The following is an 11700-nucleotide window of genomic DNA, read 5'->3' as shown; positions in this document are numbered from 1 at the left end:
AGACTTCAAGTTATTTGTACAAAATTTGTAAAATTGTAAAAACCCACCGAGACCGATATTGAATATGTATTCATCAAGGTTATGTAATCATTATTTATTTATGCACAATACATTTCATGTTACATGAGTTAAAGTAGTATTTTCAAGAGGGCAAAAATGTGCACCTCAGTGACTTTTGCAGTGATTATTCTAAATTTCACAAATTGGGGACATCACCATGAATAAAACGTTTTTCTTTTATTGATTGATTTTTAGTCATATTACATGCAAAATTAAAAATGTATAATACATTTTGCAAAACGTAACATTCGTTTAATGTTCAAGTCAATAATCCCGAATCAAAGTCATCAATGGCATGAAAGAATGTTCTGTAAATCATTAAATACAGAAATTAAAAGTAGACTTACTTTATAAAAACCTGTCTTTATTTGTATAGTCACAAGAAACGTACACGTCTTTTTCTCTAAAAAAAACAATTTTATATACTTCCAGCAAAATGCAACGAATCCGCAGTGTGTGTATTGGGAATATTCCACTAATGCTTGGTCAAGCGATGGCTGTGATATGACAATCACTTCCGAGACACATACCGAATGCCAGTGTAATCATTTGACCAGTTTCGCTGTCCTTATGGTAAGAACATGAAATAATAATGATGATAAAACAAAGATAATGATAATAATAACAAAAACGATAATAATGATAATAACAATAATACTAATGATAGTAATAATAATATTGAAATTAATAATGATGATAAAAATGATAATACTAATGATAATATTAATAATAATTTCAAAGATCATCAGAATGTTAGTAATACAAATGATGATAATAAAGATAGTTATGATAATAATGATGATAATAATGATATTAGCAATAATGATAATATTTCTAATAATAATAATGATACAAATAATAGTGATAATAACAGTTAATACTGTTGATAATGATAATTATAATAATAATGATAATAATGATAATGATACTAATAATGAAAACAAAGGCACCAGCCTCAGATATTTGTAATATTCACAATGAATACCTATTACATTCAACGTTATTCTCCCAAGAAATCAACAGTGTCCCACTTCTACTATGTTAGTGACGTCATGACATAATTTCGATTTTCCCAAAAAGGTAGGGAATATGAGACAGTGGAGTTACAACTTCTTTCTCAATCAAGAAACAATGAACACACTAACATAAGAAAAATAATTATGTTGTAACACTTTCTTCACTTATTATGTTTTTATGGGGGAGGGTGGGGGAGGAGGCTGTTGAAATGAATCCCTTCTCAACCCCCCCCCCCCCCCGCCCCATGCCACGAGTGCCATGTACTAAACCCGGAAGCGGACGACGCAGCGTCTATTGTTGGTGTCCGTCTTGTATTCCTTACACAAATTTTTGAACAAACCTGTCCATTCCAATGCAAAACAATGTCAGCCACACACACACAGCGGTTTAACCAAACCTGAAACAAGCTAATAAAACGATAATTTCTGCACACCCCTTTAATTCCAATTTAAACCAACATGTTTACTGAAATGTCGGTTTTTATATCGATCACCTTTTCATTGATTAATAATCTTACCTTATCAGATTTAAGATGTTTTTCCGGAAGAATTCTCACTCAATCTCATATCCGAAGCACTGACAGATTTTCTGATAGTCGCTTGACCCGTATATATTTTACAATTTTACAAAAGACCCTGTGCATTAGTGTTTTCGAATGCTGTCTCGTATCTACCCTAATAATGATAATGATAATAACGATAATGATAATAGCGATAATAATGAAAGAATGATAATCATGATGATAATGACAATAATGATAATAATGATGATAATAATTGTAATAATAATAATAATCATAATGATGATAAAAATGAAGATAATGATGATGATAATGATAATAATAATAATGATAATATAATGATAATGATAATAATAATAAAAATAATAATGATAATGATAATAATGGTAATGATTCCGTACATGGACGCCGTTGTGTAAACACGTGTTTTCTGACAGCTCCGGGCTGGTGCCAACTAATTTCACACTTTTCTACATACAACTGATACATACAAATCGAACACTTCACCTGCACACACCCACTTGCACATACTTGCACATTTTTTCTTTCATAATTTCTTTCGACTTTTTATTCAGATACTTTCTGAACAAAATCTTTATACGTGACTCTCTATTCACCCACATACTCCTATAATAGCGCCATCCCCCCCCCCCCTTTCCCGGCTGCTATCGACTCAAGCATCTTTGCTTCTGATAGTTGGCCTCTGCATTTATCTTGATTATTTTTACTTACCCCCATACTTTCAAGCTTTCAATTATGCATTTTTATTTGTGTGTATTAAGTTGTCACTCTTTATGTAAATCAATTGTATTATATACTATTATTGTTATTTGAATGTTTTATATTTGATTTATCAATAAATGCAGAAACATCTGCTAAAAAATGATGATAACGATAATAATGCAATGATAATAACGGTAATAATCATAATAAGAATGATTATAATGATAATATTAACAATAATAATAATGATAATAATGATTATAATTCTGATAATTATGATAATATTAAAAATTCAATAATACTGTTTATAATGATCATAATATTAAATATATTAAAAGTGCTGATAATAATGGTAGTAATAAGAATGATTATGATGATAATTATGATAATAATATAATAACAATGATGATAACAATGATAATAATAATAATTATGATAGTAATAATTATAATGATGATAATAATAATAATAAAAACAGTCATATTTATCTAACGCTTAATAATAAGTTTCTAAGTGCGTCATATTTTAATCATTATTAACTCGGTCATCGGATTAAATTGCTAATCTGCACATAGTATCGGGATTATTCTGGGCCAGGCGCCATTTCACAAGCGCACACGTGCCAATCCAATCAGATTACCCTTTTTTTATTCTACCGGGTATCGATTTAACACCTGGGTGAAGAGTGGAGAAATAATGTAATTGCCTCGGCACGAACAGAAAACCATGTAATCCACAGCAGGCGCGCCGTAAACAGTTTGGGATTGGTGGGGGGGGGGAGCCAAACATACCAGTGTGCTCACCTCTCAGGGGCATTTACGTAACGCGCAAAAACGTTTGGTAGGGGGGGGGCAGAAGAAAAATCTGCATCACCACGCCTATGATCCACTAGCTTACCCACTAGACCACGACACCTCTAGAGATTACGACAAAGCAAGTATACCATGTAGATGCATACTCTCCTAATGCAGGAGAGTAAAAATCCTTATTTCTAAGGAGTCATATTAGGGGTCACTTCCAAGAACTTTAACCTACTGCAAATTGCACATATTTCATACAATATCATACACAAAAGAATTCCTTGCATCAATCGGTCAAGGAAGGCTCACATGATGTTGACTACGAAGGGAAAATGGATATGCAAAATTTCCATTCTTATAATATTTTGTATGATATTTACTAATGATAAGATCGTGATTGGCACATTGTCTAATGCTAATAACATATACTGTTGATACTTGGTGAGAAAATGAATTTGTCAAAGTCTACAGATAAATCATGAAGACGTTTAAAGACAACGGTATACATCCATCTTCAATTTGGCCGATTCTATTTCCACATTTTGTTGCTTTCTGTTTCTCATCAGGATGTGAGTGGGATCCCCAGAAGATCAGAGAGAGTTGAACGACTGTTGAGGATTCTCAGCTACATAGGATGTTCTCTCTCCATCGTAGGCCTCCTGGTGACCCTGGCTGTCTACATCACTGATAGGTAAGACTTTAATACTTTGAGGAAAATCCAACTTCAATACACTTTTACTCTAAACAAATCAGAGAAGCAGGCTGGTGAAAAATCTGACCGAAATTGGACCCCCCCCCCCCCCCAAAAAAAAAAAAAAAAAAAAAAAAAAAATCACTATTAAGGCACTTCGATTTGACTGAATCGGTAATGTCACTGTGTTGGAATGCTCGAAACTTTCCCCATTTGTTTCTGTAAAAAAATGACTAAGCTCCCATTTTGTCTTCAAAATGTAGGAATCAAGAGATTTTTTTTCTTTTAAAGACCGTCAACACTAATGGGTCAGAATGGATTAGACCACACAGCGAGGTCACTGACAGGTGCCTATCTTATTAACTCAGCTCTCAACTAACATAAGAAAAAGAGGATCATGGGGGACCAACAGGCACCGATTGGGCAATTTTTCTATATAGAGGGAGAAGTAGCTACAAGTAGGACAGTGGGGCTTTAAAGAACCTTTTATAATATGCTATCCATCTTATATGTTGAGTAGTGCTCTAAGAGAGAATGCAGTAAATTATGATACTTTGTTTACAACAAACGTCCCTGACTACGTCAAAATCCACTGAACGAATTGTCAATATGAGATTCACATAGATCGATCTAGGGATCTCATATTTTAAACATTCAAAACTCTCTTTTTATTGATCCGATATATTTCAAACTTCACTATTCTGTTTTTCTAATTGTTCTGCTTTAGTGCTAATGAACTTGTACAAAGATTGGATTGCCTTTAAACTTCCATGTTCCTACCCTTCTTCTTTCAACCATGCTCTCAACCCATATGGAGACTACAATGGTCTCCCTAGTTTAGTCAATCTAGCGTTTAACCTCATTTTGGTTTATCCGTGGAAGCAATCTTACTTTCTTTACAACCACTTTAACTCTTAACGATTTGTATTGCATCGAATACACAAGACGTATTGTGCTTTCTTAGTTGTTATGGATTTTTAGCCCTAGCTAGGTCTTGGTAACAAAAAAATGGGGATTTCCTCTTAATGTTTGTTCAAACGTTTGTATAGTTAAAAGCTATACAAATATCTAAACTAGCCTTATAAAGGGTACATAAGCTTATTAGAGGAGTAGGGTCTACAAAAGGGGATGCTTCTGTCGTCGATTTTTACGTGCAATTGCAATGTACTTAGTAGGTCAACATGATCAACTCACCTACTCCACTCTGAACATATTTTAATTTCTTCATACTTTATCTTGACTCTGTTTCTCTTTGCCCCAGGAAACTTCGTTGCTTGCAGCCCATCCGGATCTTAATGTGCCTCTGCATTACGCTCCTCTTCCTGTACGTCTTCTTCATCATCATGACAGCACTCGACCGATATCCTGGAGAACCTGAGGTCGGTCCAGGTCTGTGTGGGGTCATCGCCGCCGTCCTCCACTTCACCACGCTCTCATCGATATCATGGATGGGCGTTGAAGGGATAAACATGTTCCTAATGGTTGTCCGTGTCATGGACTCGTATATCCCACTCTTCATGATGAAAGCCTCCATAATTGCATGGGGTAAACTGCTGTTATAACTTGTTTGACCAAAACTCTTGATGCCTATTGTCACGCAACTAAGTCTTAGGGCCTTGCACCATAGAAGCATCGCTTCTTCAGCGTGCCTCTCAGTCCAATGTTTACATCCAGGTCACCAACGTTTTGTAATCATATTCGGTTCTTCATTATTTCCATTTTGTCTATCATTCAATTCTATTAAGTTTTTCAATTATTAAATTTATATGTACTTTGTACTTACTCAGTTGGCACTCACTTGATCAAGGATTATCTTGTCTTAGACTGTTGTTTCTATCCATATTTTCCTTTGAATGGGGTTGTCATCATATTTATCTGGGGCATCTTTCCACCAGTTCTAAAGTCCAGATTTCAAACGATTGATAGTGGTATTCTCCACAGCATCGCCTGTAAGACCATTCCACACATTGATTATTCTTTCGGTGAATGAGTTTTTCCTTAGTGTCTTCCGGCATTTTAGCTTGCTTCTATTGTTCAATCAAACAATCAGTCAAACCTTGCTTAACTTTGATCATAGTAGGCCTTTACATACAGTGTACATATTTAGTCTATTTGCATTTATTTGCTTATCGGAACATAATATCTCCTTCTTTTTCTTTGTTTTTGTTCCTAAGTTTATCGTTCTTCTCTTTTTCTTTCTTCTTCTTCTTTTTTTAGAGAGTATTGATTAAACATGTGATATTAATGTATTTGTTTGACAGGAATACCTGCTGCGATAGTGCTGCTTACTGGTGCTATCTCGAGTCAGAATTATTCCAACTCCGACTAGTAAGTACTATCTACATTATGCTCATGCTATCCAACAAACATTCATAAGTATGATCAAATTATCATTCTTTGTTGAACATGTTAAAAGTCACCGGAATGTTGGAGAATGTGTCGTTGTAAAATTTCTTGTTAAGACCATCGCGTTTCCGTCATCTCCTGATATGCAGTCGTTTATTGAGTTGAAGCAAATTTAGCTCATCTTGAGCTACTGCGGTAACAGAAACCAAACATATTTCAGATAAAAACCAAACCTCAGTGAAAACTACAACTATTAAAATTAGTGTGAATGTACGAAAACAAGGAAAGCCAAGGGAATCGAGGTAATCGTCCAAACCGAGACTGTCTTTGTGGTACGAATATGTCACTTGTATTTTTAAGATAGTTTTTGATAGTTTGATAACATTTTTTTAGTATAAACAACCATCCATTAGTAATGATCAAAAATGTTTCAATCCGAAGATGTGATTGGTAATTAGAAGAAAATCGAAGTGTAGCAGGGAATAAAGGGATATAGTAAATCTTGTCGTCTGGCACTCATCAGAGTAAATTGGAAGATTAATGTCCGATTCCGGTTACTTCGCATCATTGCGGTTTATTCTGACTAGCGCAAGTTAAACATCCTTCGTATGTCTTTATTCAGTGCTATTTATTTTTTTCTGCATCCTTTTTCATTCATGCACATTACCAGAATATTGAGTTAGCATTTGTCTATCTGTATTTTAGAATGATTATTTCCCTTTTCAATTGTACAGCTGTTTTCTTCAGAAATGGCCACTCGTTGGCGGTTTGCTCATCCCAATGGCCTTTATTCTCGCTCTTAATCTGATCATCTTCGCTCTCGTTATGCGTCGTCTTGTGCGAATCAAATCGGGTGGCGGGAAAGCTAGCGAGTTAAAATCAGAAGCCCGCCGCGAGATCATGCGCCGTCTCACAAACGGGATCGGCATCCTCCTCCTACTTGGTTTGACCTGGCTCGTTGGATACTTAACGGTGATCGAACAACTCAACCTCGCAGTCCATGTCATCTTTATCCTACTCAACTCTCTCCAAGGATTCTTCATCTTTGTTTTCTACGTTCTCCGACAACCACAAAGCCGTGCGCGCTTGCGGGAGCACCTGGTTTGCTTTTTCCACGATTCATTTTCGGTGACAAGGTCAAGTTCTATGGGTATGAAACAGAGGACGATGACCGCAACATATGATCCGATCCCGGGTAACAAGTCTGTGGTGAGCAAATCTGATATCGATCAACATGTCTATAAAGAACATTAATGCATTACCCTGCATTTCTTACATCTCCTTTCAACATCCCATTTTGGTAAATTTGAAAATTGAAAATTGTGTTGATACACACCTGTAAAGGCCGTACAATCTATTTTGTTAAACACTGACGCAATAAAACTTGAAATTGAAATTGAAATTAGCTGACATTATATCTGAAGCTACAATATTTAGATATTCAAAATGGTTGCCATAGATAACATTAAACAAGAAGACAATCTAAGGTGTACTGCAAACATTAACAGTCTTGTAGTAATAAGCACCTGCCATTGAAATAATAATCTTTTGTGTATATGGTGGATGTTAAGAATATGTAGCTCATCGATTCACATCTTCTGGTCTTGTTATTTTGTTTCCCAAATGTAACTACAATATTTGGATTTTAAAATTTCGGTCATTCATTTTATTTCATGTTGTTTATGAACCTAAACATAGGTGTTCATTTTCGCTTACTCAGATGTATCATATATTTAGATTCATATGGCATTTTTCCATTATTCGTTGTCTTTTTTCATATGTTTTTCATCTGCATGATTCTCCATGAGATTTGTTATGTTGGGTGATCAATACTATATTGTATCATACTTTTTTACAGAATACTTATTATGCATATCGTTAAAATTAGTTTTACCTCCGCTTATCCAGATAGATCTCTTTACAGTTGGGTAAAATTGAGTAAATTAAAAACTTGATTGTTTGTTGGATAACACATTACTAGATAAATATGAACACAATTTGGTAACATCATACTTAATATTAGTTTTACCCAACAATCATGATGTTCGCATTTTACCAAATACAATGCATATACAAAAAAGTGTCCCAATTTTGGTAGCCCCTAATTAAAAATTATGTTCAATTATATCCTAATCATAATATTTCTGCCATGGCTGACTGAGTACCAGAGTTTTAAAAGGTGTTGTCATAAATCTGTGAATCTTGATGTACACCCCCTCCTTCTTTCGTTTCTTCTTTTTTTTCTCCCTCTCTCTTTTTTTTCCTTTTTACCAATATTTTGTTCTCCATATTTGAATTATTATGTATCCATTGAGGGTAGTCATGCTATCAAGCTTTGCTTTCTTTGTCAACCCTCCTGTTTGATGTTTTCGATTATTTTCAGCCAACCTTACTATGTTTTACATATACTCTGTTGTCAGGTATAAAATGTTCAATGATTTGTTTGTTATATATTTGTAAAACTGCAAAAGAAAAAGAAAATCAAAAAGAAATGAATAAATCAAATCAAATCAAATCAAAATGACAAAATCGCCTTGTACCAAGTTTGGGCTGATGGAACAAATGAGGGCCACAGGGTCAGGCCATATGCATGTGCTTCTTGGTCTTAATTCCATTACATTATGTCCCCTGCTTCAGTGCTTCAGTGTTGAAAATAATGCAATGTATTTAGGCTTTCACAGAACTTCTTTCGATCCATAGGTTAACCTTTGATTATTTAAAACAGCCTACTAACTTCTTGTCTCACGATATCTAAGTTCTCTCTGCTCACTTGTCAGCTGCGCCATTTCACACTCGGAATGAGCGTAATAGCGAATGAAACTCGAATGTTACTAAACCCAAATACAAAAAGTAAGCATATGATGATAAGTATCAAAGATTCTGACAGTAGACTTTCATAAAAAAAGATAACATCCCAAATAAACTTAATCCATTTTGTATCACTCAATGAGAAGGATCACCTTAAACAAGGGATGCGAATGAAATCAAGATTGTAATCATCATAATAAAGAGAACATCATAAAATTTGCTTGTAATAAGCATTTACTTGAGTTTGAGCTTATACTAAAACACCTCTTCTTTACAACTGCTTAATAGTCAATGTAAATAAGTGAGCAATTATTTTTGCACACACACACACACACACACATAATGGCCTTTTACACAATTCATTGCTTCAGCCAAAACTTGGTAAAAGAGGATTTTCACATTACCTTTTGAAAAGCCTGTCGCTCTGTATATAATCTATGGCAGCACAATTATAAATATGGTACCATTTGGAAGGGTATTCGTTGTTAACTCTTACCATGAAATATGATTCAAGGTCACATAGGTTATAACTTTTTAATTAGAAGCTACCAAAGTTGGGTACACTTTTGTGCACGCACTGTATAGGCTTGTTCAGCGTGGGGCGCAGTGAACCGCCACAAAAAAGCCATCACATTTGTTTCTCTTGTGTAAATTAATGGCATCTACGCACAACAAAGATCTTGCCTGTATTCACTAAGCTCTGTGTTATAAGATACAGAAATTTGAAGCGTATTACACTTTAAATCATTACATCATTATAAAAAAACAGCTGTAGTTTTGCCACATCGTATCTGAACGAGATTTTATCCAACTGTTTTTAGACTGTAAATGATCATGGTAAGATTTTTAAAGTCAAACTTGTGTTTTTCGGTTCAGATGTAATATGGTCGTATGTAAATCATTGATTTGTTGCGTAAGGGCCTAATGTTTGGTACAAAATTCTATTTTGTTAAAGGGATAGTTAAGTTCTGTTGCAGAGGGCGCTACACAAAATAATTTTTGTGAGATAATGAAAAACTGAGTGTCAAATTCGAAGAAAAAAAATAATTAAATGACAAAATCCTCTTTGTTTATCAAAATAGGTTCAGACACGGCTGAATTATCCATGAATATAACGATTTATAATACTTGTCTACCACCACAAATATTGGATAACTTGAAAAAGCCGTTGAAAAAACGAAATAGCGCCTTTTACGTCGTATTTCAGCCAATGCCGATGTTGGCTCTTTTGTTGACATTTTCGTGTTGGTTATATTACGCACAACCAGCCGGCCCATGTATTGTTATTTTTAATTAAATAATTAATTAACAGTCACCATATTTTTTTTTAAAGTGGAGCTGAATTGATATGAACGTATTGGATAAAATTCTCATATTTTGGGGTCTAAAATTACCTTCATAGCAATTTTAGGTTCTAAAAGGGCACTAGAAATGTCATAGATAAGAATGAGAGCAATAACCATGCACTTTGAAGGCATTTGCGGTCTGAAAACAGAACTCAACTATTCCTTTAATAGATATAATTGTTTACTGACAATGACATATTATAATCACTATATAACATTGGCAATTTTTTTTTTAAAGGGCTATATATATATATATATATTGTGTTAACTTGCGCTAATACTCAGACATGTCAGATGTATATGAATAATAAATGTCATTAGTAAAAGCTAATCTACTGCTAATTTGAATAGCGTTTTATTGTAATCTCTTGAATATTCTGTTCATTTAAAAGTTTATTCCTATTTTCTTGTGGTGGTATGTAGATAAATGTTTTACATGTTTATGTTACTTAATATCACTCAGTTTACGCAGAGTAATTTATAATCATTAATTGATGCATTGTTAATGCTGGTTTGTCAATAGGCATGCATGTACATGGGTCAATCCATAAAGTTGGGGTAAAAAATATTACGGTGTCCATGTAACGTAAGTATAAGGTCTTCTAATACACATGGAATATGAAATTATCTGTTCAAGATTTGTATGCAATAATTAAATATAGCAGTGCCCTGCCAGAATCGTTCTTGTTTCAGTTCCCTTTTTTCAAAATCTTTGCGGCTTACCGGTAATACACATTTCTCCTTTTACCAGCATTCTGAAGATAGTTGACTATGCTTTTATGCGAAATTCAATTTGAGCAAACATTGTTACAGTTGATAGGACACATAGTTTCTCACTTCTGGTATGTCAAAAAAAGTGCCCCAATTTTCTGAACGGACCCATATATATGATCTTATATTTTCTTTTATATCTTTCTGAATGCTTAATCTAATGTTATTCTTTATATTCTAAAAAGTAAGTTTGAGAAAATGTCATCAAAATCCAAACAAGAACAATGTGATTTTGCTAGAACAGGCGGCTGTGTCATTCTGACGTTACAAGGTAGAAAGACCTGCGCACATATTCATTTTACATTCAGTTGTGGAATTTTGATGTTAAAGAAAGCATGTCTTGGGTTGTGAATAAAATTAGACTATTCTCACTATGTTTTATTCTATTTATGTGTATGATTTGTTTGTTTTGTTGTATGAATATGTTTAGTTTAATTGAATCGAAACTTGTATCTCCGTTAGTGTTGAGTTTCACTAGATTCGTGCAATTGCGCATATGTGTGGACGGGGCGCTGCACAGACTTGGGCGCTGTAGAGTCCACACCGATGTACATTATTTCCTACACGACCTTTCAGAGAATCAACTATGACTGTTTCCTTTTTCTGAAATTATATAAG

At 34.2% G+C, this 11700-nt stretch overlaps 1 protein-coding gene across 1 annotated transcript; it reads left to right on the top strand.

The window, feature by feature from the left end:
* Nucleotides 1–3657: 3657 nt before the first annotated feature.
* Nucleotides 3658–5490, top strand: LOC105444567 (adhesion G-protein coupled receptor G5-like). The gene is made up of 2 exons (XM_030995526.1): nt 3658–3811; nt 5073–5490. Exon 2 carries the CDS (start codon nt 5107–5109, stop codon nt 5371–5373), a length of 267 nt encoding a protein of 88 aa, XP_030851386.1. The 5' UTR covers nt 3658–3811; nt 5073–5106; the 3' UTR covers nt 5374–5490.
* The last annotated feature ends 6210 nt before the right edge of the window (nt 5491–11700 follow it).

This window comes from Strongylocentrotus purpuratus, unplaced genomic scaffold (genome assembly GCF_000002235.5).
Source record: "Strongylocentrotus purpuratus isolate Spur 01 unplaced genomic scaffold, Spur_5.0 spur5_scaffold_21, whole genome shotgun sequence".
NCBI lineage: Eukaryota > Metazoa > Echinodermata > Echinoidea > Camarodonta > Strongylocentrotidae > Strongylocentrotus > Strongylocentrotus purpuratus.
The sequence above is the reverse complement of the archived record's forward strand: the minus strand, read 5'-3'. Positions and strand labels throughout refer to the sequence as shown.